We start from the raw sequence: 26,513 nt of genomic DNA on the forward strand, positions 1-26,513 counted from the left end.
CCTCAAATTTGTCTCAGTTCAATAAAAAACAAAAGTAAATCTAGCTCCAGAAGGGGGTATCCCTCATTTTGGCAGGCCTAAAACAGTAGTAGACAGCAGTGTAGCAGTTATGCACACTAGATCTGTGACTCAGATAATCCTAGGATCTAATCTTGGCACTATCAATCAAACACTGTGGGAATTGGGATAAGGTGGTTGTGAGAATTAAATGAAATAATCTTGTATATAGCATATAACCAGTGCTCAAGAAACAATGGTTTTTATTACTATTATTATTTTGGGAAATTTGTCCAACCAGGATATTTTAGATACTGATGAGTGCAGGGTGGGAAAAAAGGGGAAAAAAAAAGAAATAGTCTACTTACCAATCAATAAAAGGCAGTTTAAAGGGCTGGCGCTGTCTGGGCAGAGAAGTACATTAATCCCACCTACAATTACATAAGGGGTCCCGTGGAAAGGTGATTGGACTTGTTTACCAAGGCCCCAGAGGCGGAGGCTGAACTAAGACCAGAGCAGAGGGTAGAGGTTAAGGAGAGACAAATGTGGCTTCATATAAGGAAGCATTTGGGGCAGATTAGAGCGGTTGGGAAAAAAAACGGCACGGGCTGCCTCCTGAAGGGGTCAGTGTTCCAATCTTGGTTACTCAGGATCGGAAGAAATGCTGGTGGAGGAGTCCTGGATGGGATTCCAGAGATTTTGAGTTTCTAGACAACGCCTCAGACCGTAGAAGAACTTAGCCCAACCTGCCGAGGCCAGCCTAGTCCTGTCCTCCTCCACTTGTGCAGCTTTCCTGCTGAAAAGTCCTAACATTTGACCGGGGGACTGCGAAGCCCGCCCTCAAGCTGCCGCGCGCTCTGAAACTCCGTTGCCGTGGAGATGGAAGCGGTTGACCCAAGGATTCTGAACCGGGTTGGGGGAGGGGAGCCGACGTAGTTCAGGAACTGGGCGTAGCTTCGGTTACTGTGGTAGCGGGGACGCTTAGGCAGGGCCTGAGCCCAGTTTAGAGGCCAATGCTCCTCCCGTCCTTTGCATGGCACCCAAGAAAGAGAAAGGCGGGACTGTGAACACCGGTTCTAAGATATGGGAACCCTCGCTTATAGCTGCACAGTTCAATCAGGTGAGCCTTGAGCCCTTTAAGCCCTCCCTGCCCCCGGCAATGCCAGAGGCCCGGCCAGACCCTCCTAGATGACGCCTTCAGGCTCGCCCTCTCATCCGTATCTCTCCATGGCCTGATGGTTCCAGGACCCAGGGTCCCAGGGACAGGGAGTGCTTGATAAACGAGCGGAACTTAAGGGAAGAAGGAAGGGAACACCCACCAGGTGAGTCAGTGTGATTACAAAGGTTGGTGAGAGCTGCGTGGTGGGGAAGAGAGGAGGTGTCTCTGACACCTTCAGACCCTTTTCAGTGAAGTCGTCCAGATGGCACTCCACAGTTGTACTGGAGTTCCTTTTGTGGACTTTTTGTTTTCTCCTGACACCTTCTAAAGGATGAGAATCGTATCAAATCATCTGTGGCCTGACCCATAATAGGGCTTTAATAAATGCTGAATGAAAACAGACACGGAGTGCCTAGAATTACACTGTATTTAGTACAAGGGAGCCTTGTATAGGTATAAAAGATGATTTTTTTATGTAATGCCCCGATCCCACTATATAAAAGTTTTGACATATTTTGAAGGTGTAAGAGATCAGAGCAATGAGGGGTTGGCGGCCAGCTTACCCACAGGATGCCACAAAGGCACCAGGCAATTTACAAACCACCTGCCCCAGGACTTCAAAGTGCATGAGATCCCAGAACTCACTGGATCCCCACCCAGCTTCAGTGAATGAGAAGCCCAATAGCTCTTGTCACCTGGGGCTGGAAATCCCCTTCTACATTAAGCTGTTTCTAAGTACAAGTTAGCATTTGAGAAGAGAAAGGTGGTTTCTGGAAATTCCAGCCCGCCATTGTGAACTACTTTAAAAAGTAGGGAAAAATTTTTTTTTCATTTTATGTGTGTCTATATGGTGCACTAGAGAGTTAGTACTTAAAGGGAAAATTGATCTAAAGTCTTGTGTTGCCCTCATGAGAAATTTTTACCTATTTGTCTTTATTTTTCCACTATAACTGTTTATTTTCCTATTAGCAGTAATTCTGTTTGATAAGGAAATTAGTCCTGATGAAGAATTTCATGAAAGTACTTATGATACTCCTGATGCTGATGTGATGTCATGGAATTCTGGGTCCTTTCTATAACTTTAGTAATGCCGGATGTCAACTCAGTAATCCCCAGTTACTTTCTCAAATTCTCAAAAATGTTTTTCAAAGCACTTTGTAAAAGCACCCTCTCTTTTGCTTTTATAAGTCAGCGCTAGCCAAAATAATTTTTTCTCCATTTTCTTTGAGATTGTGTAGGCCAAGTTTGGTCTTGGAGTGAACATTTCTGCTTGAATTATAAACTGCTGAACAACGGAGTTTGATGGAGGTGCTGACACTGCATTAGCTTTAGTGTTGCAAATATGAAGCTATAATTTTCCTGGTTGAATGGAAAACCTAAAGGCACTATTTGTCCTTATGGCTTGAAAACCTGAAATAATATTCAGCTTTCTTGATCCTACTCAAACAATATAACTTCAATAAATCTTATGTATTAATAGAAAGAATTTGAACTCAAAGTAATATGTAGTTTTAACTATAAAGAGTGAATTCAATTTTCTTCGGTTTGTTGGAATACACATTTTCTTATTGCAGGAAAAAGACAACTACCCTCCACCTCCTCTCACATTTTTCTCTGCTTGATTTCATGTCTGATCTAAAAGAATAATTCCCAGATTAACCCAGCAGTTCAATGCCCAGAGGCATGCCCTAACCACCAATGAAACGGACTCTGAATTTAGGTTATAGATGACTGAGGGTGTGTGAATTTTGAGCATGCATAGTGTGCTCTATTATTTTAGTATCCAGAGAGTTTCTTTCTGTACACTTGTTACTTATGTCCAAGTATGTGTGATTGAGTGTGTGTGCTAGTGTGTGTGTTGTATTATGTGTGTGTGTTGGGGGTGAGAGAGAAGGAAGGAATTCCTCCAGTCTTCCATAAACCAGTTTTTAGAATTAACTCGTTGGATAATCCAAATCAATAGTATTTTTGAACTCATCTTCATGTTGGGTAGGCTTTAAAGAGAATAAACAAGTTCACAATTTGGTTTTATTGAATTCACCTTGTATCACTGTCTCAGGTTGTCCTTTCAGGCTGGAATAATTATCAACTGCTTTATACATTTTAGTTGGTTTTAAAATATAAAATGATAGCAAATAATACAAAGCATTCTATCACTAAGCACTAAATGATTAAATAGAGGCTAGAGGTTAGGAAGATGAATATGGGTTGGGATAGTCAGGAAATGATTTGTAAAATATTTGCCGTCACCTGGGCTCTAAATAATGGGTGGAATTTGAACAGGTAGAATGAAGGAGCATGATTATTTTAAGTAGGGAGACTAATATGTGCACAAAGTAAATCTGACACATTTAGTTTGGGAGAAAAATGTACATTAGACCACTTCTGGGTACACATTGCTCCTAAATTAATTCCATCAAGGAAATAGTCATTCACTATCTTTGCTATCCATATACCAAAATATTTAACTTATTGATATGAGTGAAATATCACATCTTAAATTATATAAAAAGAAAGTAGGTACATTGGCAATACGATTATAAAAATACCCTTTTGTGTTAGTATGTGACACAGACATTGTATTTGTGATCTCTAGCAGCATTAAAGAGTCAAAGATGCCTTAGTATCATAGAGATTAAAATCTTTCCATGCAATGGTCAAGGCAGGCTCTGTTGGCCACAGTGAGAGGAAGAAGTGTTAACTTTAGCAGTCAGTACTATTTAAACAGTATTAATTCTCCATCCTTCCCTCTCCTCACCCCCTGGAAGCTGTCATTGTACTTTCTGTCTCTCCAAATTTGACTACTTTAGGTACTTCATGTAAGTGGAATCATATAGTATTTGTCTTTTTGTGACTCTTATTTTACTTAACATAATGTCCTCAGGGGGTTCATTCATATTGTAGCATGTATCAGAATTTCCTTACTTTTTACATTTTATTTATTCATTCATTCATTGATGCACTCTTGGGTTGCTTTCACCTCTTGGCTGTGGGGTCTGTGTGGCCCAGGCTGGTCTCAAACTCCTGGACTCAAGCAGTCCTCTCACCTCAGACTCTCAAAGTGCTGGGATTACAGGATTAAGCTACTGTGCCCGGATTTAATTTTTTGAGGAACTACTATTTTGCACAGTGGCTACATCATTTTGCATTCCCACCAACAATGTACAAGCGTTTCCATTTCACTACATCTTTGCCAGCACTATTTATTTATTTATTTATTTATTTATTTATTTATTTATTTATTTTTGGTGAAGTTTGTTTTTGTTTGTTTATTGGTTTTATTTTTGATTTTTTAATAATAGCTGTCCTAACAGATATGAGGTGATATCTCACTGTGGTTTAGATATTCATTTCTCTAATGATAAGTGATGTTGAGCATCTTCATTCTTTGTCTCTTGTAACAACTTTTGACTTAAAGTCTTTTTTGTGTTATAGTTGCTTAACCTCCCCTGCTCTCTCTTGGTTACTATTAATATTTGCATGGAATATCTTTGTCTGTCCCTTCACTTTCAACCTATGCATATCCTTAGAGCTAAAGTGAATCTCTGCAGATAGCATATACTTGGATTCTGAGTAGTTTTGTTTGTTGTTTTTTAACCCATTCTGCCAGTCTGTTTTATTATTGTAGGGTTTAATACATTTACATTTAAAGTAATTGTTGGTATGAAAAGACTTACTTTTGCCATTTTATTATTTGTTTTCTATATGCCTTACAGATTTTTTGTGTCCTTTGTTACCTCCATTAGTGCCTTTATTTGGTTGATTTTTTTTGTGACATGTTTAGAATGCCTTCTCATTTTCTTCTGTGTGTATTCTATAGATATTTTCTGTGTGGTTACCATGGGGATTACATATATCATAAAATTATAATAATCTGTCTTAAATTGATGCCAACTTAATATCAATTGCTTATATAAATTCACTTTACAGCTTCACCTTCTGCATGACTTATGATGTCACAAATTGCACCTTTATATACTATGTACCCATTAGCTTAGATTTACAATTAATTTTATACATTTTTCTTTAACTCCTGTAGAAAATAAAGTGGATTTGCAAATCAAATTATAATAATACTTTTTAAAATAAATGTGTCCAAGCATTTTTTTACCAAAGAAATTTATATTTTTATATAGCTTTCAGTTACTATCTAGCATCCTTCATTTCAACTTGAATAACTCCCTTTAAACTTTTTAAATCAATTTTATTTTTGTATTCATACATAATAGAGGTACACATTTTAGAGGTACATGTGTTAATTTAATACAATCATATAGTTTGAAAAGATCAAATGACTATAAGTAGGATATTCATCACTTTAAATATTTGTCTTTTCTTTACACTAGGAACATTCCAATTATTCTCTTCTAGCTTTTTTGAAATATATGATAGATAATTGTAAATTATAGTCACTCTACTGACCTATTAAACACTAGGACTTATTTCTTCTATCAAGCTCTGTATTTGTACCCATTAAGCAAACTCTATGCCCCCTCTTCACTACTTTTCCCAGTCTCTGATAATTATTATTCTACTCTTTATCTTCATGAGATCTACTTTTTTATTTCCCACAAAAGAGTGAGAACATAAGATATTCATCTTTCCCTTATTTCACTTAGCATAATGAACTCCAGTTCCATCCTTGTTGCTATGAAGGACAAGATTTCATGTTGTATGGCTGAATAGTATTTCACTGTGTATATGTACCACATATATACAGTTTTCTTTATTGATTAATCTGTTGATGGGTGCTTAGGTTGATTCTATACTTTGGCTATTGTGAATACTGCTGCAATAAACATGGAAGTGCAAATCTTTCTTTGATACATTGATATCCTTTATTTTGGCTATATACCAAGTAGCAGAACTGCTGGATTATATGGTGGTTCTATCATTAGTTTTTTGAGGAATCCCCATGCAGTTTTCTATAATGTCTATACTAATTTACATTCTCATCAGTGGTATACAAAAGTTCCCCTTTCTCCACATCCTTGCCAACACTCATTATGCCCTGTGTTTTTGTTAAAAGCCATTTTAACTAGGGTGGGATGATGTTTCATTGGAGCTTTGATTTGCATTTATCTGATGATTAGTAATGTTGAGCATCTTTTCATATACCTTTTGGTCATTTGTACATCTTTTTTGAGAAATGTCTGTTTGAATCCTTTGCCTATTTTTAAATCAAATTATTTGGGGTTTTTACCTATTTAGTTGTTTGAGCTCCTTAAATACCTGGTTATTAATCCCTTGTCAGATGGATAATTTGCAAATATTTTCTCCCACTTCATGAATTGGTTTTTCACTTCATTGATTGTTTTCTTTGCCGTGCAGAGCTTTTTAGCTTGATATGATCCCACTTCTCTATTTTTGCTTTGGTTGCATATGCTTTTGAGGTCTTACACACAAAAAAAATTTGCCTAGACGAATGTTCTGAAGCATTTCTGCAATGTTTTCTTTTAATAATTTCATAGTTTCAGGCATTAGATATAAGTCTGCAATCAATTTTGATTTGACTTTTGTATATGGAGAGAGACAGGGTCTTCATTCTTCTGCATGTGGATATCCAGTTTTCCCAGCATTTATTTTCCATTTATTGAAGAGACTGTCCTTTTCTATTGTAAGCTCTTGGCAGTTTTGTTGAAAATGAGTTTACCACAAATTTGTGGATTTATATCTGAGTTCTCTGCTCTGTTCCATTGATCTACGTGTCCATTTTTATGCCAGTCCCATGGTGATTTGTTTACTATATTTTGAAATCAGGTAGTTTAGTGCCTCTAGCTTTGCTCTTTTTGCTTAAGAATCTTTTGGTTCTCCTGGTTCTTGTGTGGTTCCATATAAATTTTAGGATTTTTTTTCTATTTCTGTGAAGACTGTCATTAGTAGTTTAATAGAGATTGTATAACTGTAAATTATTTTGGATAGTATGAATATTTTTACAGTATTAATTCTTCCAATCCATGAGCATGGGATATCTTTTCTTTTTGATGTATATCCTCTTCAATCTCTTACATCAGTGTTTTCTAGTTTTACTTGTATAGATCTTTCATTTCCTTGATAAAATTGATTCCTAGGCATTTTATTACTACTGCAAATGGGCTTGCTTTATTGATTTTTTTTCAGATTGTATGCTGCTGGTGAATATAAGTGCCACTGATTTCTGTATGTTGATTTTGTATCCTGCAACTTTATTGAATGTATCAGTTCTAACAGTTTCTTTGGTGAAGTCATTAGATATTTCTAAGTATGATCATGTCTGTGAACAATGCTAATCTGACATATTTCTTTTCAATTTGGATGTCCTTCATCTCTATCTCTTGCCTAATTGTTCTGGCCAAGATTTCCAGCATTATATTGAATAAAAGTGGTATAATTCAACATCCTTTTCATCCTATTCCAGATCTTAGAGGAAAGGCTTTCCATTTATTCCTGGTCAGTATGATTTTAGCCGAGGGTTTGGCCTTTATGATTTGAGGTATGTTTCTTCTATACCCAGTTTTTATGGTTTTCATCCTAAAGGGATGTTAAATTTTATCAAATGTTTTTTCATCATCTATCGAAATGATCATATATGTTTTGTTCTTGGTTCTATTCATACAATGTATCACATTTCTTGATTTGCCTATGTTAAGCCATCCTTGCATTCCTGACATAAATTCCACTTGATAATGGTGAATTATCTTTTTAATGTGTTGTTGAATTTGGTTTGCTAGTATTAGGTTGGTGCAAAAGTAATTGCAGTTATGGCCATTTTAATGATATTTATCACTTTATCAGTGATACTGACCTATGGGCTTTTATGTTGTTATTTCTTTGTGTGGTTTTGGTATCAAGGTAATGCTGGCGTCACAGGGTGAGTTTGGAAGTATTCTTTCTCAATTATTTTGAAGAATTAGAGTAGAATTGGTAATAGTTTTACTTTAAATGTTCAATAGAATTCAGCAATGAAGCCACCATGTCTTGGGGTTTTATTTGATGGAAAACTTTTTATTACAACCTCAATCTTATTATTCATTATTGGTTTGTTAAAATTATCTATTTATTCATGGTTCAATCTAAGTAAGTTGTGTGTGTTAGGAATTTATCCATTTCTTCTAGGTTTTCCAATTGTTGATGTTCAGTTGTTCATAATAGTCTCTCATGATTCTTTATATTTCTATGATCTTAGTTGTTATATCTCCTATTTTGTTTCCAAGTTTATTTACCTGGGTCTTCTTTCTTTTTTCTTAGTCTAGCTAAAGATTTGACAATTTGTTTATCTTTTCAAAAAAAACCCAACTTGTTTTATTCCATTGATCTGTATTTTTTTTTAGCTTCAATTTCATTTATTTCTTCTCTGATCTTTATTGTTTTCCTTCCACTAATTTAAGGTTTGATTTGTTCTCGCTTTTCTATTTCTTTGAGGTGCATGACTGATATGGTTTGGATCTGAGTCCCTAACCAAATCTCACCTTGAATTGTAATCCCCATAATCCCCATGTGTCAAGAGAGACCAGATGGAGATAATTGAGTCATGTGGGCAGTTTTTCCCATGGTGTTCTTGTGATAGTGAGGGACCTCTCACAAGATCTTATGGTTTTATAAAAGGCTGTTCCCCTGCACTGGCTCATATGCTTTCCTACCTGCTGCCATGTAAGATGTGCCTTTGCTTCTCCTTCGTCTTCTGCCATGATTGCAAGTTTTCTGAGGCCTCCTCAGCAATAGAAAGTTGTGAGTCCTTTAAACCTCTTTTCTTTATAAATTACCCAGTCTTGAGTATTTCTTCATAGAGATATGAGAATTGACTAATATAATGATTAAGTTGTTTTATTTGAAGTCTTCCTACTTTATGAATACAAGTGTATTCCAATAAACTTTCCTCTTAATATTTATTTTGCTGTATTCCATAGGTTTTAGTTTGTTGTTTTTCCATTTTCATTTGTTTCGAGAAATTTTTTAATGTTCTTAATTTTTTCATTGACCAATTTATCATTCAGAAGCAAGTTGTTTAATTTCCATGTGTTTGTGTAGTTTTTGAGGTTTCTCTTGTTACTGATTTCTAGTTTTAATCCTTTGTGGTCAGAAAAGATGCTTGATATGATTTCTACTCTTTTTAATTGGTTGAAGTTTGTTTTGTGGCCTAAGATATGGTCTATACTGGAAAGCGTTCTGTGTGCTGCTGAAAAGAATGTTTATTCTGCAGTGTTTGAGTGAAATGTTGTGTAAATATCAGTTAGGCCTATTTGGTGTAGTGTGTATTGTAACTCCAATTTTTTTTGGTGATTTTTTGTCTGGATTATTTGGCCATTACTGAAAGTGGGTCTTCTGCAATCATTGTATCACACTCTCCCTTTACAACTACTAATGCTTGCTTTATATACTTGGGAGCTCTGATGTTGGATGCATATTTATAATTGCTATATTTTCTTCCTGAATTGACAACTTTATCATTATTTAGTGACCTTCTTTGTCTCTTTGTGCAGTCATGATTGGTAATTTATTTTACCTGATATAAGTATAGCTATTCTTGCTGTTTTTGGTTTCAGGTTGCATGAAATACCTGTTCACTTTCAGGGTATGTGTGTCTTTACAGGTGAGGTGGGTTTCTTATAGGCAGCATAGAGTTGGGTCTTTTTTCTTATTCATTGAGCCATTCTATGCTTTTTAATTAGAGAATTGAGTCAATTTACAGTCAATGTTATTAAGGACTTACTATGGCCATTTGTTGCTTGTGTTCTTGTTTCATAATTCCTCTTCCTTTCTGTCTTCCTTTGTGATTAAGTGATTTTTCTCTGGCAGTATATTTTAATTTGTTTCTTTTTACTTTTATGAATCTATTATAGATTTTTGCATTGTGGCTACCTGAGGCTTACAAATTATTTTAAAGAGATGACCACTTAGCTTAGAAAAGTATAGAAACAAACAATTTTTAAAACCTTCACACTTTAACTCACTTCCCATTTTGACTTTATGTTGTCTCAATTTGCATATTTTTAATATTGTCTATCTCTTAACAGGTTGCTATAACTATTACAGTTTTTGATAGATTTGTCTTTTGGGCTTCATACTAGAATTATTAGCTGATTGCACACCATAATTATAGCATTAGAGTATCCCGGATTTGTTTGTGTACTTAATTTTACTAGTGGGTTTTATACCTTCCAATATTTTCTTTTCACACATTAGTGTTTTATCTTTCACATTAAAGAACTCCCTTTAGCTTTTCTTTAAGATGGGTCTGGTGATGGTGCCTTCTCTTAGCTTTTATTTATCTCGGAAAGACTTTATTTCTCCTTTGTATTTGAAGTGTAGCTTTGCTGGATAAAATATTCTTTGATGGCAGGTTTTTTTGTTTGTTTGTTTTTCTTTTTTTGTACTTTGAAAATGTCACCCGAATCCCTCCTGGCCTATACAGTTTCCATTGAGAAGTTTGTTACCAGATGAATTAGAACTCTTATATGTTATTTGCTACTTTTTTTTTCTTGCTGCTTTTAGGATTCTCTCTTTATCCTTGACCTTTGAGAGTTTGATTATTCTATGACTTGGGGTAGTCTTATTTGTGTTGCCTAATGCAATGAACTCCCTCGGATTTTGGTTTTCTGGGAATGTCTTCATTTCTCCTTCATTTTTGAAGCACAGTTTTGCTGAATGTAGAACTCTTAGTTGACAGTCTTTTTCTTTCAGCACTTTTAATATAGCCTCCCAGTGCCTTCTGGCCTGCAAGGTTTCTCCTGAAAAATTTGCTGATAACCTTCTTGAGAATCTCTTATACATAATGAGTCACTTTTCCCCTGCTGTCTTCAAAATTCTGTCTTTAGCTTTTGACAGTTTGATTATGTGTCTCAATATGTGTCTCTTTGGTTTTATCATACTTGGAGTTTGTTGAGCTTCTTGGATTTTCATATTCATGTCATTCCTCAAATTAGAGATGCTTTTAACCATTACCTATAAAAGTAATCTCTCTACCCTCTTTCACTCTCTCTTATCTTTCTGGGATTTCTGTATGCATCTACTGGTCTGCCTGGTGGTATCTCTTAAGTCTCTTTTGCTCTATATACTTTTCTTTATATTTTTTTCTTTTTGCTTATGAGACTCTATAATTTCAAATGTCCTGTCTTCAAGTTCACTGATTGTTTCCTCTGTCTCATCAAGTCTTCTGCTGAATCCCTCTAGTGAAATTTCCAGTTTAGTTACTGTATTTCTCAGCTCATGAATTTCTGTTTGGTTCTTTTTAATAATTTCTTTTTATTAATATTATCATTTTGTTCATATTCTCATTTTGTTCATATGTCAATTTCTGAATTCCTTTAATTCTTTAATCGCATTTTCCTGTAGGTGTTTGAACATATCTAAAACAGTTTTTTTTTTTTTTTTTTTTTTTAAATTTTGCCTTGTAAATCCAATGTGTATATTTCTTCAAGGACAGTTTCTGAATATTTATTCTGTGGACATTTCAATGGGGCCATATGTTCCAATTTATCTGTATGCCTCGTTGAAAATTGGGCATTGGAAAAAACAGCCACTTCCAGGTTTTGAAGATCGGTATAAAAAATTTTCACTAATTAGTGGGATATGTCCAGAGCCTCAGTAACAGCCCAGGATAAAGGCTTAAAATCTTCCCAGGTCTTTTCTGGGCATGCATGCATTCTTCCTGGCTCTGCGTGTGTAGTTTTTTGTTTTGTTTTGTTTTGTTTTGTTTTGTTTTGTTTTGTTTTTTGAGACGGAGTCTCACTCTGTAGCCCAGGCTGGAGTGCAGTGGCCAGATCTCAGCTCACTACAAGCTCCGCCTCCCGGGTTTACGCCATTCTCCTGCCTCAGCCTCCCGAGTAGCTGGGACTACAGGCGCCCGCCACCTCGCCCAGCTAGTTTTTTTTGTTTGTTTGTTTTTTGTTTTTTGTGTTTTTTTTTGTATTTTTTAGTAGAGACGGGGTTTCACCGTGTTAGCCAGGATGGTGTCGATCTCCTGACCTCGTGATCCACCCGTCTCGGCCTCCCAAAGTGCTGGGATTACAGGCTTGAGCCAACGCACCCGGCCCCTCTTTTTTTTTTTTTTAAGACAGGGTCTCGCTCTATCATCCACGCTGCTGTGCAATTGCACAGTGTTGGCTCACTGCAGCCTTGACCTCCCAGGCTCAAGCAATCTTCCCAAGTCAGTTTCCCAAGTAGCTGGGACCACAGGTATATGCCACCACATCCAGTTAATTTTTGTATTGCTTTGTAGAAATGGGGTTTCTTTTAATTAAAAAAAATGTTCCCCTATATATGACTGCTTTTAAATATATCTTAATTTTCTAGAGTCTCACAACAGTTTCCTTTCAGGGCCTTGGATGTGTCATTGTATTCCTCTGCTTATAAGCTCTTTCCCCAGGTATCCATGAGTGTGCCATTGCCCTGAAGCTTTCGCATACCGAAAAGCCTGCCACTGACCACAGGTTCTGCCAGCCTGAGATTTGAGCTGTCCTCCTGTTCTCTGTCTGAGCTCTGAGTCAGGTCAGACATAAAACAGTCCCTTGGGTTGCTCACTGAAAGCTTAGAACATTGCAAATGAGATTTACTCTACTCCTCTGGCTCACGGAAGGGAATCAGGAATTGGCCTGCTTTCTCCCATCCATGACACCACCACACCACCACAGCGAGGACATGAAGCAAGGGAGAGTAAAAGTGCCACAACATTTTCTACTGTATTACGTATTGAGTTTTCTTGATTGGTCATTCATTTGTTAGATATTCGACTGATTTCATAACTCCTATACTGCTACATTAGTCTCTAGGGTTTTTTTTTTTTTTTTTTAATGGTGGGCAAAGAGGGACTGGAGCTTTCTAGCCTGCCATCTTGCTGATGTCACTCTGGTCTAAGATATTTTTTAATAAATTCTAATTTTTTTTTCATTTTTTCCAATCCCTTCATATAGGAGGTGATGCTGGGAAAAGAGAGATGAATGAAAGCTTTGTTCATGGCAATTTTCAAAAATTTCCAGATTTCTTTATATAGTATAGCCATTCCCTCTAGGAGCTTAGGGATTGCACACAAAGCCTATCTCTGAATAATGCACATGTTCAGAGATGGCTGAGCTATATATTTCAATTAGAATTCTGTGTTATATTGCGGGATCTGACCAGCAGCCTGCAATGCAACAGGGCTCTCTCTTTGTTCCCAGGTGGATCGGCAGGTCGAGAAATAATAGACACACACAAGATAGTGAAAGCTGGGTCCAGGGGTGTCACCGCCTTCTGGTTCTATGATGCCGCCAATGCACTGGATATACCCATCATTTATTATTAAGTTTATTGAGGGCGGGGGTAGGTTAGTGAGGGATTTAGGGTCATTTGATTATGAGGTGAGATGATCACATGAGATGACATAATTCTTTAACATAACATCTGTATGCAGAACTACAGTATGCAGAGGTAAGAATTGACAATATAGTGTGTGCATCAGTAATTTCTAACAGAGCTTTAAAACAGAAACAGTCTTTCCATAACGTATGATTAGCAAGATATTAATCAGCAGTAACAGTTGCAGCAAAAGCTGGTTACGAACAATCCATAGAAACAGGATGTGAAGCTAGACAACCGGTTAGACCAGAAATTCTCAGAAGAGAGTATGCCTTAACCCTAAAGAGGCCTAGAAGAGCCGTGGCAAGATAAGGGCATTTATCCATATGGATAAATCTTATCCATATGGACAGGCGCCCCCCATGCGTCTGTTTATAGACTCTCCACAAGGGTCTTATTCCATTCCCAGAGCTATGAACATCTGCTTTTCTGGGATAGAAATCTTGGTGATGTGAAACCTCCCTGACAGCACGTGCATTCACATTCATAGGCTCTCTGCAGGGGGAAGCACATTTCGTGCTGTTGGCTCATTCTGGCAGTCCAACCTGGCATTGTCTTTACACAATCCTGCATGCAATTTTGTATTTACAATAATCAGGAGCATTTCATCTTTTATTCGGTAGCAATAGTTTCAGGAGGTCTCCCTACAGTGTTATGGTCAGAATTTCTGTGCCAACACAAGAAAAAAAAAATCACACAGTGTTATTAATGTTAAGTGAAGCATGGTACCAGTAAAGAGAATATCCATAGACCAGATATAAATTTTTTTCACTAAAATATTATGGGCTTTTTGTTCCCAGATGTGTTCTTCAGAATACCAGGTTGCCTGGAAGCTTGTTTAAGTTCTTTAGACATCTTACAGGTAGGGTTTGGATTGGAGTTTCGTCAATTTTAATCATTAAATACTTTTATATTTGCAGATTATCTGAAGCTGGTTTTTTTTAATTTCTTCCTAACATTTAAAGTCACATTTTCACATGTAGCAAAAAGGCATCTATACTTGTGAGACCAAGTATTGGCATGATAGTTATTCCATTCCCGTACTGTGACACCACAGGAAACATTAAATGCACAGAAAAAGGTTTATGGCAACCCACACACCTCTTAACCCAGCCAGACCCACTACTTCAGTATTCATTGATTTCATTTGCAATGAAGATTTCAGTTTCCTAATACTGAAGGGACTGAAAACTCCTATGATTATTTGCCTAATTTTTATCAAGAGTTCACTTTATGATAAAGCTTTTCATTCTTCTTTAGTATAAATATCTACATATTTTAAAATATTTGGAAACATCTGCTATAATATATTGAGGTCCTAGCTGAGACTGCTAGGTCTTGCTTCCAATTTCTATATTTTCATTCTCAGCGTAGGGTTGCCCTTTTTCAAATAAGAGATAATATTTGCATAATAATTACTTTTACAGGCTGAAAAACACTAAGTGATTCTATACATTATAGTACTATCCTTTACTATACTCATTCAGAGATGGAGACTCCCAGGGTATCTAGGCTAATTTGCTCCTTTTACAAAACTGACAATCTAGGAGTTTTAGGATCGGGTCCAAAGACATGTAGTGATTTGTCACATCAGGAACCAAATCTTATATTTTCTCACTATTCCATTCTTCCTCCTTAACACTAAGTTGTGACAATCATAACATCTTATGTGAACCTTGCAATTCAACACAAACGTTATATATTTGGTCTCTTATGCCACTCTCTACAGCAGTGCCATGAGGTAGATATTATTAGAGTAGAAGTTATTTAATAAATGTCTGTTGAAAATTTTTCGATTAATACTTAAACTTGATATTGAAATGTCACTTAAAACCAATAAATAAGTGTGAAAAGAGTACTTATTTTACCTGAAATCTCAGACTTCATCCTTAATAAATCTTTTATCCTCTGACTTTCACATTTAGAGGACAGAAAGACCATAGCATTTTCTTTTTTATGTTCAACTCTTAGGCTTCTTACTGAGAGCATCTAAGTAGAACAGATAGAAATATTTGAGTTTATAACACCATGCTCTACTGTGAGACACATAAATTCTTGATTAGGAAATAGTCATTTTTCTAGCTCCAAAAAAGTACAGAAAATGGCCCCTTCTGATACCTGGAAGCATGCCACATTCCCTGGTTGTGCCAGCCAAAAGTTATCTCATGAAAGTCTCACATCACCTCCTTATTTCAACTTTCCCATTTCTGTCCATGGCACTACAGTTCTTACAGTCACTAAAGCTCTTAATACAACTCATTGACCATGTTTATTCCCCATATTCAGTCTGCCTCTAAGTCCTCTTGATTTTTTTCTATAACATCTCACTTCTATCTCTTCCTCTTCATTCACATGCCTTCATTATAGCCTAGGCTCACATCATTTGATCCCTAGGTTTTTAAAAGAGCCCTTTACTTCTACTCATCTTGGAATTACCTATTTGTTTGTCAAACTATTTATCTTTCCTAAACACTGCACACACCATGTTAATTCCCATTTTAAAAATAGCTGGTGACCATCTACAATCCCTTTGAACAAAGTCTAATTAGCCTGCCTTCTTCCACTCTTTCTAGTCTGGCTCCAGACTAAAGCCACAGGATATCCCACAGATAACCAAATTGAGATGTTACAGGCAAGACAGTTCCCTCACTTCTGTATAGACATATAAAGGAGGCGGTGAGCTGCTGGAGAAAGCTCCACTCTGCGTAAGACAGACATTGATATTGAATCCTGATTGTCAGCCATGTAACAGGTAACCTCGAGCATCTTTCTTACCCACTCTGAGATTTATTCTCCTTTTATCAGATAGAGACAATAATATCCACATCAAAAGCTTGCTGTGAATATTAAATGATGTTTATTTCATTTCATAAATATTTCCATAAAACATGGCATCTAATATACCTTCAATAGATGAGTTATCTCCCTCTTTTCTGCTCTCTCACTCAGTCTCCTTGCTTGACATGAACTTCTACCTTTCCACTCCTTGCTCATCCATCAAACCTTTGAGGCTCTCTTAAAGTCTGTCTTGCAGCAGGCTTTCCTAGCAACCCTAACCCACGGTTTCTCTTCCTTCACCTTGATTCTAGGATCTCTCTTATAACTTAATACTTAGTTACAGAATGTCTTGAAGTAGTCGCTATGTATTTCATGTTTTTTAGAACACAAGTATTAATAGAACATGAGCTGCTAAAAATCACATCTTACTCTTCTTATATGTCCCCCAAAATAATTAGCATGGTTTTAGGCATGTGGTATACACCCAAACTCTATGCTGAATTAATTCACTGATTTACTTTGAAATATGAAGAAATGTATGTTATGGGAACTAGGAGAGTTAGTTGAATTAGATGTTTTACAGAAAACATTTGTATTAAAAAGGCATCACAACAGATATATAGGATGATTGTGATTGTGTCCTGAGAAGAACTATGCAATGACCCATTTCACTTTTCAGAGATACTTCATCTGCCAACCAGAAGGCATTTAAGTTAAAGTTCTTTAGAACATTTAGTTTGCAGTCTTTCCTTATTATACTTCTAGTTGAGGAATCATTTTTAATTTTTTTCTATTATTAAACATAGCTTAGTGACAATAGCTGAGTTGTGCCTAACTTAGAAAATAGTAATGGAAGTTCCTAGAGTTTTGAACAAAGCTTCTAATTCTTATAAAGGGCTGGAAAGTGGATATGAGTTCAAGATAGGTATTGTTGAAATGTTAATATCACAGTCGTCTTAAATAAAGAAAGTTATAAACTATATAAATACTAGGATGATAATAAACTGGGTCTAAGTAGAATTTGGGAGGGAAGAGTTCAGTTGAATTGAAGTACATAAAACCCTTATAAATGTAGTTTATCAAAAAGGAAAATGCATTTTATTGGACATAACCCTTGAGCAATTTTTGAGAGGCAGCAAAGGGTTTTTCAACTTTTTGATCTTAAACAGCAAGCTATTTCTTATGTTAATGTGTATTTAAGACTTACTGGAAATACTCATAATATGAGCTGAAGACTGATGTCTGGCAGCAAGCAGATTTCTGGAATTGAGTTGGTTTTTATTACTATATTTTCTGAAATATGCTTTCATTGATGTTTACAAAACAAATTGCCAGTTCACACAAAGGTTGTTTTAATAAAAGCCAATGAAAACAACTGAGTTGCTAGGAAGAATGTTAAGAGGGAAATGGACTTTTCATAACCTCACATTATAATTTCTCTTTTTGGACAAAACTGTATTATTTGAATGAGTTTGGAACTGAAGGGAATTAGTATGTCAAAATATCCACCTAGATGTTATATGTGATCATTTTTATTGCAAGTGAAAAATATTAAATATAAGTAAAACATAAATGTTGCCAATATGAGTTTGGCAATGTCCTAGGAAAATGTTAGTTAAGAAATGGTGACTATTGATCATGTTTCACCTCTAGCCATAGAAACCATCGGTAGCTCCCAGTCCCCACAACATAAAATCCAAGGTGTTCTTCCCAGCTTTCACAGCCCTGCCTAATGTGGCCTTTCTCTGCCTATCTACCTTTATCTTCCTCTACTCCAGTCAAATGGTCCCCAGGTACATGCTGACTATACCCATGTAGTTTCCTGGCCTGAAGATTTCTCTGCCTCCATCTCACTCTTTCTCATTAAAGTCCTCCCCTGTATCTTCGAGAAGGAAACTCAGTTCACACCATTACAGCCCTCACTGACATCCCTCCTTTCACTAAACTACTTCAATGATTGTTACCTTTGTTATCTCCTTTAGTGGTTTCTCAGCAATTTAAGTGTCATCTACTATGTTTCTATTCTCTTACAGAATATATGTTCCAGCACTGCTAATGCCTGGGACATAGCACAAGTTTAGAATTTTGAATTCTCTCCTTGCTGGCTATTATATCTGATAGTGATAAGCACATAGTGGTCTTTGAAAAATATCTACTGGATTAAATTCACTGATTATTTGTTACTGCCTTAGCCTCATGGCCTGTTTTCTTTTTTGAGCTCCAGAATCAGTCACAACTCATTGGTCATGGTAACTTAAATTGAATATCTCCAAATCTTAGTTACTGCATCTATAAATCAGGAGTGGTAGTCATACCTCTCACAGATATTGAAAACATTGCTGAAAAGAATTAAAGGCATCTAGATCATAGTATCAAAGACCTAAACTCCAACTTTTCCCTTAAAGTCTATTCTTTGCAGAGCAGTCACCTTCTCACTGAATGATGTTACCACTCACCTGGACAGACACTAGGGCATTCATTCTTTTTTTTTTTCTCTTTTTCTGTACTTATAATCAATTCCTTAATTCATCAGTATAAGCCCATTCTTGTATTGCTATAAAGAAATGCCAGAGATTGGATAACTTATAAAGAAAAGAAGTTTAATTGGCTCACAGTTCTGCAGGCTGTAAAGGTAGCACAGCAGCTTCTGCATCTGGGGAGGCCTCAGGAAGCTTCCAATCATAACAGAAGGCACAGGAGGAGCAGGCGTCTTACATGGCAGGAGCAGGGGCAAGAGAGTGAGGGGAGAGATGCCATGCCACACACTTTTAAATGACCATAAGTCATGAGAACCCACTCACTATTGTGAGAATAGTACCCAGAGGATGGTACTAAACCATTCATGAAATATCCACCCGCATGATCCAGTCACCTGCCACCAGGCCCACCTTCAACACTGGAGATTACAACTGAGCAGGAGATTTGGGTGGGGACATAGAACCAAGACATATTAATTAGTAAATCCTGTTGGCTCTGCCTTTGAAATGTACCTAAAACCTCTACTCCTGCATCTAAAATCTATTCCAGTTAGTCGTCATCCTCAAATTATTACTTCTGATGTTTAGTTTTATTTTAATTATAATGCAATTCAATTTGTTGTGTGAATAGTTTTTAATACACATAGTATATAAATTTAAGATTAAATATTTAGAATGGAAACCCACAGTAAAGAGACTTCAAAATTTGGTTATTTTTCTTAATGTTTCTTTAAGTATCATAAATAGGTAAATATTCTAAAATTTCAGGAGATTAAAAGAAAAAATCAGTCACAACTGGAGGCGTGTTCTGATACTGTACAAAAATCATTATAAGTCAACAATTTGTATTTCTAAAATGAAAAACAACTTGAGCCAACTTAAAAAATTGGTTAACTTATATTGCTAATGATATAAATGTTGGATGGAAATGAAGTTCAAAGTTTATGTTGTTAAGAGCTGAACAGCAAAACACTTTTTTAAAAAATCACAGAATTTGTTAAAGCTCATGTTTCTAATGAAGAAATTTTGCAATCATTAGTGAAAGAAAACTTAAAAGAACATCATGTATCAGCTTGATGCATTAAAGTATTTGAAATAAAAATTTTATCAAAGTGTATTAATAAAGTAATTAAAAGACATTTTTGAACATATCATCAGAACTTTTAACATAATGTGTTATGTAGTTAAACATAAGTGAGCAGTGTCAGACATGAAATACTTAGTTGAGCCTCAAAAAATAATATCTACACAGATGTACCATTGCAATGTAGATTTATGGTCCTGACTTTGTCAAAGCATTTGTCTATTGAAATGAGAAAGCAAACTTTTTGGAAAAACGTATAAATCAATACAGTGAAATTTTAATCACTGTTAATAAAGCTTTAAATATTTTATGTAAAAGTATTTTAATAATACTCAACATGCAAAATTTTAAGATGCTGAAGATGGTAAAAGTTTTTTGTTGATCTGGCGGGGTTAGACAAAATAGAACCTACAATAGCTCAAACAATATCATTAATTACCAAGAAAAGTGGTTTCAATGATAAGTATTTACACAAAAATGGTGCCAAGGTGGTGACAGGCAGAGGGTTTGGAGTTTCAGCCTGCAGTTTTAGAAAAAAATTAGACAAAATGACAAGGAAATAAATCTCCTAGCACTGAACCCTGTGCTTTTAAGTTTCACTCTGTAATTTATTTCATATCTTGTATACAAATAGTTAAATAAGATCCATCTATGGATGATTTCCAAGGATCCCCACCGTAAGTATTTCTCTGTCCAGAGAAGTGCCCAATTAACCTTACCTTTGTCTTTAAGCTAGTTTTCTAGCCATGACAAAACATTTCCTATACTTCCATGGTAACTCAATATTTTTCGTACAGAAACTTGTGAAATGCTTTCTAAATGTTTGGATGAATTCTGTTTCCTGGCTTTCCCTTGTCCTCACCCTTCACCATCATTATTCTTCGTGTTGTTCTTAGTGTGTTTTCAGTTAAATATGATTGTAATGTGCCATTCTGGGTGGCACAGACACTGTAGCAGTTTCTCCAGCAGCATATATTGAATGGAAATAGAAAGAAAACCTCCACTATTATATAAACACCAATGAAAAAGCATTTGATCCTAAAAATGTATATGACTTCATGTGTGTATATAATATTTGAGTTTTTGTTAAACTAGTTTAAGGTTAGGAATATTAAGTTCAACCACCTCTGTCTTCACATCAAATATTTAGGATGCTGAGTAAAAAGAAAGATTTCTTTTTAAATTTACCCTTGTTACTGTAACTGTAAAGTCAAGCACCCCCTTAAAAGCCTATTGTTTAACTTGCCATGCATATCTTATGAATTTGGCACCAACCTAAGAAAATATGTGGAAAAAATGGTTTATTACAGCCATATTTCAACTCTTGATGAAGTGGCATTGTTGTCTGGGGGTAAATACCCAAGGTTCTTTGCCTCATGCCAAGGAAATCAAGGGCACAGACACACGTGGAGGTTAAGAGTGGAGGTTTCATTGGCAAAAGAAAGAGAAAGGGGAACAGCTCTCTCCTGCAAGAGAAAGGACGCCCAAGTGGGACTTCTGGCCCCCTTGCACCAGAAGTTTCGGCATCACTTGGGAACTTGTAAGAGATGAAAATCCTTAGGCCCCACCCTAGATTTACTGAATCAGAAACCCCAAGAGGACCTGATGATTTGTGCTTTAACAAATGTGAAACTGATCCACACTAGCATTCAAGACATGCTCTAAGGCTGTGATCACAGTGCAAGTATTGCATTACTTACGTAATACAGACACTGAGTTTTCATAGGCAGGCAGAAGACACTGTTGGGCTGAGACACTTAGGGAAATAGTCACAGGTGAGGCAGGACTTCCACCTGGAAGGAGGGCATTCTGAATAAAAGGACCAGGCTGAGCAAGGTAGAGAGCTGAGAAAACACAGGACATGTTTGAAATGCCACAGTTCACCACTAACAATAAAGTGCGCTTTACACACACACTCATGGTTATTCCTCAAAACAACCAAAAAAATAGTATTTCCATTTATGTGAGGAAATTCAGACTCAAGAATTTACACAAAGCAATTTGCCTGAGAGCAGTAAGAGTTTAGAAAAGTAATGAAGATACGGTGTTAGAAATATGCTAGGAAGAGAACGTAAAGGGCTTTGAATTCCACACTTCAGAGTTTGGGGCTTTCTATGAAGGAAGACCAGAATGATAAAAGTTATGTCTTAGAAAAGTTAATAGATTGGAGATGAGAATAACTGGAAGCTTAAACAGACCCTATAGATGGTGTTTTCAATAGTTCAGATTCAAAGTGATTGTAGGTAGAACTAGGAGAATTAGTGATGAGGATAAAAAGGAAGAGACAGATTCAAAAAACTCTTGGAAGAAGGCAACTGTGATTGCATATCTGAGAGAATAATGGGAGAGGATTTTAAATTATGATGACTGGGAGAAGTGGCCAACTTCAGACTGACGAATTTAGTAGAATGAAATTAGTTTTTATTGTTTGTGATAGGGAGGTTTATTTGTTTGATTGTTTTGTTATGTTGTTAGGGTTTGGAGAGACATGAAGAGTTCCGTTTTAGACATGCTGACTCTGAGATTATGGCAGAACATTAAAGTAGAAATATTCATCAGGAAGTCAAAAATATGGACTATATAGCTCAGACTGCAAGGTTGGAAATGTAGACTTGGGAATTGTCAGAGCAGAGGCAATAGCATGGGAGTAGTTAAAATATCCATAGGTAGTGTGTGCCAAGAGAACAGAATTCTGTGGGATACCTAAAAGGTCCTTGTTTATGAGACAGTAGAAGAAAAACAGCCTGATGGTCACAGAAGGAAAAGCCAAAGGAGTAATGATGGAATGAGAATAGGGTGGTGTCATGAGAGTCAGATAAGAGAGAAGGTCACAAAATGGCAGTTCACGTCTCCCACCTACAAACACCTTGGGAGAATAGGGAAGGCAACCATACCTGGTAATGAGGACATCATCAGTGATCTTCCAGAATGCAATTTCAATAGGGTGTATGGTGTGGTGCTGGTGGTGAGGGAAGAGGTGTAAGTGGGACTGTGGGGATTAAGGACATTATGGCCTTTCAGGATGTGGGAGCTTTCGGTGTAGGTCACATGTTTGGGGGAGTTTGACTATGAAGTAAAAAGGTCATAAGGGAAATGGTTACTGGAGAGTCTGGGCTTAGGTGAAGATGGCTATGTATGTGTGAAGTAGGGATAGAGAGGAAAGATGAGTGGATTGAAAACAGGTGAGGGAGAGATGGGAAAATTGAAGGAACACAGTTAGAGAGGAGGTCTTTTGCTCTAGTAAAAAACAAGCAAACAAAAAGGAATCACAATGTTTTCTTCAGCCCAAGAAAAAGTAGTAAGTTCTTGGGGCTAGTGAAGGATGTTTCCAGATGGAAAATGTAAAAAGAAGAGGAAACCGCGGCAGGAAAACCTTGCTCTTCTCAGGCAGTGGGAATGAGGTCACTGTATAGACAGACAGTGGAAAAGCAGGCCATGGAAAAAGAATTCCTTCCACTCATTCTTCAAGTGACCTCTTCTCATGAGGCTTTTCCTAAGACACAGGGAGACATGGGTTCTAGGTCAATGCATATCACCTTGCATCATAAGTGTTTCTATATCTGTTTCCACTACTAAACTGTTGGTCTTTGAGAGCAGACGCTTTTTTTCAGTACTTTTTTAAACGCAGAAAAACATCAAAAGATAATGTGACAAGCACATTTGTACCTTCACAAAAAAATCTTTCTTTTTTGAAATAAACACTGTAAAAATAAAGCTGAAGAACACTTGTCCTCACCCCTATTCTATGTTCCATTTCTTTCTCTTTCTTCTCAGAAGCAAACACCAATATGAATGGAATACATATCTTCTTAGCTTATGTATCTATTTAGCTATATTCATGAATAACATATAGTATTGTTTACTGTATGATTTCACTAATAGTTAATATTTACTATATGAGTACTTATGTTGCATGTGCTGCCATGGAAATAAAGGATGCAAACATAAATAAGATAAGAGCAATTAAAAGAAATGAACTAAATCTGTATATCTCAACATGGATAGACATCAAAACATAATGTTGAAGGGAAAAAAAAAAACAAATTGCAGAATTGGTTAATACAATATGGAACAATTTGGGCTTCATTTTATTCAACTTTGCACCCTTCATTTCTAGGGCAGCACAAGCAATGTAGGTACCCATGTAGTAAATATTAATTATTAGTAAATATATTTGGGTAAATAATATGATAATAGAAATGGACACTTTGTACAGTGCTTTATAGCTGTGAGATACTTTACATGTAATCTGTTTTCACCTTTTTTGTGTATTTCTCTCCCCAGGCTGATGCTGTTTAAGGGAAGTGATTATGCCTTATGCCTATTCCCAAAGCCATGCCCATTTCAATTTTTGTAACTCCTCGGTAAATATTAGCTGAATGAATGAATGAATGACTTTCCGCTCTAAGTATTATTATTATTTTGCTAAGGTCCAGGTTGTGAGTGCTTAAATGTTTTTCCAAGGCCATGTGGTTGGAATCAGGACTAACAATCAGGTTTTCTGATACTAAATCCAGTGCTCTTTTTATTACACCATTGAAAGAGCTATTGTAAGGACTCTATTAGGGAATCAATATGAGAGGAATAATTATAATGAATTACTGCCCTAACATATCCAATAAATAGACTCCATGTACCTGTGTAATTGGAGAAAATTAAGAACCATAACCAGATCTAGGGCTTGAAATTTATTCTAATCATTGACTGGGGATACTTTGTCACGTGGTCCTTAAAGGGGGTTTATATTATGAAGGAGATATGTGAATTATGAGGGTGTGTAGGATTACACAAGTGAGGGAATGAGTGGGAAGCAGTTTCACTCAAGTAGAACTGCTCTTGCTAAGGTCAGTGGTGACCTTCTAATTGCTTTTGACTACATGCACCATTCCTACCCTGGCTTCAGGGCCATCTTCCCTCCCAGTTCTCCTTCACCTGTCCTTGTTTGCCTCCTAAGAAACCCTTCCCTTAAAAAAAAATGATAATTGCATGGAATTCTAAAGAAAGTTACAGGCATTCTCAGAAGAAAGATCTCAGGAACTACTTCAGACACCTCCACCCTCCACAATTTTATCTGCCCTCCCACTAGGATTGATTTATCTTGATTAATACTTTTACCCTCCACTTCTCTGTTTGGGGTCTGACCTCATTTTCCTTACTCTGTGGCAGGTCTCCACTGCCTTTTACTTTCCTAGCACAATTGCTGTGTCCTGAGCAGCTGGAGAAGTCAGGATTGCTGCACAGCACCAGCTCTGGACCCTAAGTCCCTCAATAAAAGCAAGTCAGGGCTACCGATGTTAAATAACCTTTACAAGAAATAGTCTCTAGAAATTTACTTCATGATACAAGCATTGTTTGCTCATTTTCACACTCAGTCATTTTGTATATCCCTTAGTTTGTTACATCATATACATTTAGTCATACTAATGTAATAAATACTCGTTGAGCTGAACTACTACTCATTTTCGTTGAAATGAGGTAGGGCACAGATTCCCTGACACTCTTTTTGCTCAAATTACAGTCTCATAGTTTTTCTGACACACCCCCAGGGAGTTATTGGAGAGACTCCCATCATTTCCTGCTAGCATAATACAAACTCAGCACCCTAGAAGACCTGGCACTGCTCCCTGTATCCTCTTTCTTTAACCCTTCTTTCTCACTCTATCATTTGAAGACCATATTTGTAGACCTAAAAATCAGAACACATGGCCAGACCTGTCCTGCTTTCAGATATTAGGAATATTATGAGATATGTAATTTGGCTGCCAAAATATTCCTGTTGCTTGGACACTTTATTGAATTTGGGGAAGAATAAGATAGAGTTAGTAACCAGGACAATCTTGTGTTTGTAGAAGTAGACCTGGATATGCTCCACTCAAGATGGATGTAGAAATTAAATTATATCCATGGCTTTGTAGTAAACAAGGGATAAATGAAGATGCTCGCATTCACTGTAAGAAAATAAGTTGTCCATGAGATTGAATCAACCAAGCAACAGCATGGATGTCTCATGAGAATGAGTATTGGTTGGTTATTTTGTTTGTTCTGGGTAGCCCTAGTGCCAAGGCACAACAAATTCATGAAACACACACAAAGCTTAATGTATAAATGACATTTACAGTACAGGAAGGAAGATGGAAAAACAAAGCAAAAGGGCTATAGTAGAGTAAGCAATGAGCTAACATTAAGTCTTGAAAATATATCTTATTTTTTAACGTGGAAGATAGTGATGCAACATTGAAGGAACTCAAGCAAGGTCAAAGAAGGTCTCATGCTTGAGGAAGTATTTGATGAAAGGTTGTAGCTTTTAATATATGATGATGAAAAGAGATCTCCTTTTAGGGGGGTGAGTCTGTGATTCCAGTTTTACATTTCTGGAGCAATTAGCAGGACTCCTCTTGGCTTTTCTTGGTCTCCTCTTTTAGAAGAATGTCTCTGATATGTAATATTTGTTTGAAAACCCAAAGAAGCTCGTTTCCTTTTGAGGTTTGCCTTACTTTTTATGTTCTGAAGTTCATTTTGAACCTCAGATTTTGCTCCAAGCCATAAAATTGGTTGGATTGTACTAACATAATGGAGCCGTAATTTTAGCCCACTGTTGGGGGTGGGGAGATAGTTAAGGTGTGTAGTGGCTCTGTGGTTTCTCTGTGGAGTAGAATTCCCTGCAAAGCTTTTCCATGTGGTGTTTTAATAGCTGTCTTAAAACTCT

General features: G+C 36.5%; 1 protein-coding gene across 8 annotated transcripts in view; it reads left to right on the plus strand.

The window, feature by feature from the left end:
- Nucleotides 1-830: 830 nt before the first annotated feature.
- SPAG17 (sperm associated antigen 17) overlaps nucleotides 831-26,513 on the plus strand; it is a 241,103-nt gene continuing 215,420 nt past the window's right edge. For 4 of the 8 annotated variants that reach the window (XM_007977394.3, XM_073008445.1, XM_007977400.3 and 1 more), the window contains exon 1: nucleotides 834-1,117. In XM_007977394.3, the coding sequence (XP_007975585.3) occupies nucleotides 1,031-1,117 (87 nt within the window). In that variant the 5' untranslated portion in view covers nucleotides 834-1,030. Of the gene's footprint in view, nucleotides 1,118-1,196; nucleotides 1,320-26,513 lie in introns of those variants that run through there. The other 4 variants (XM_007977401.3, XM_073008444.1, XM_073008447.1 and 1 more) reach the window with 3 other exon arrangements.

This window comes from Chlorocebus sabaeus, chromosome 20 (assembly GCF_047675955.1).
Source record: "Chlorocebus sabaeus isolate Y175 chromosome 20, mChlSab1.0.hap1, whole genome shotgun sequence".
NCBI lineage: Eukaryota > Metazoa > Chordata > Mammalia > Primates > Cercopithecidae > Chlorocebus > Chlorocebus sabaeus.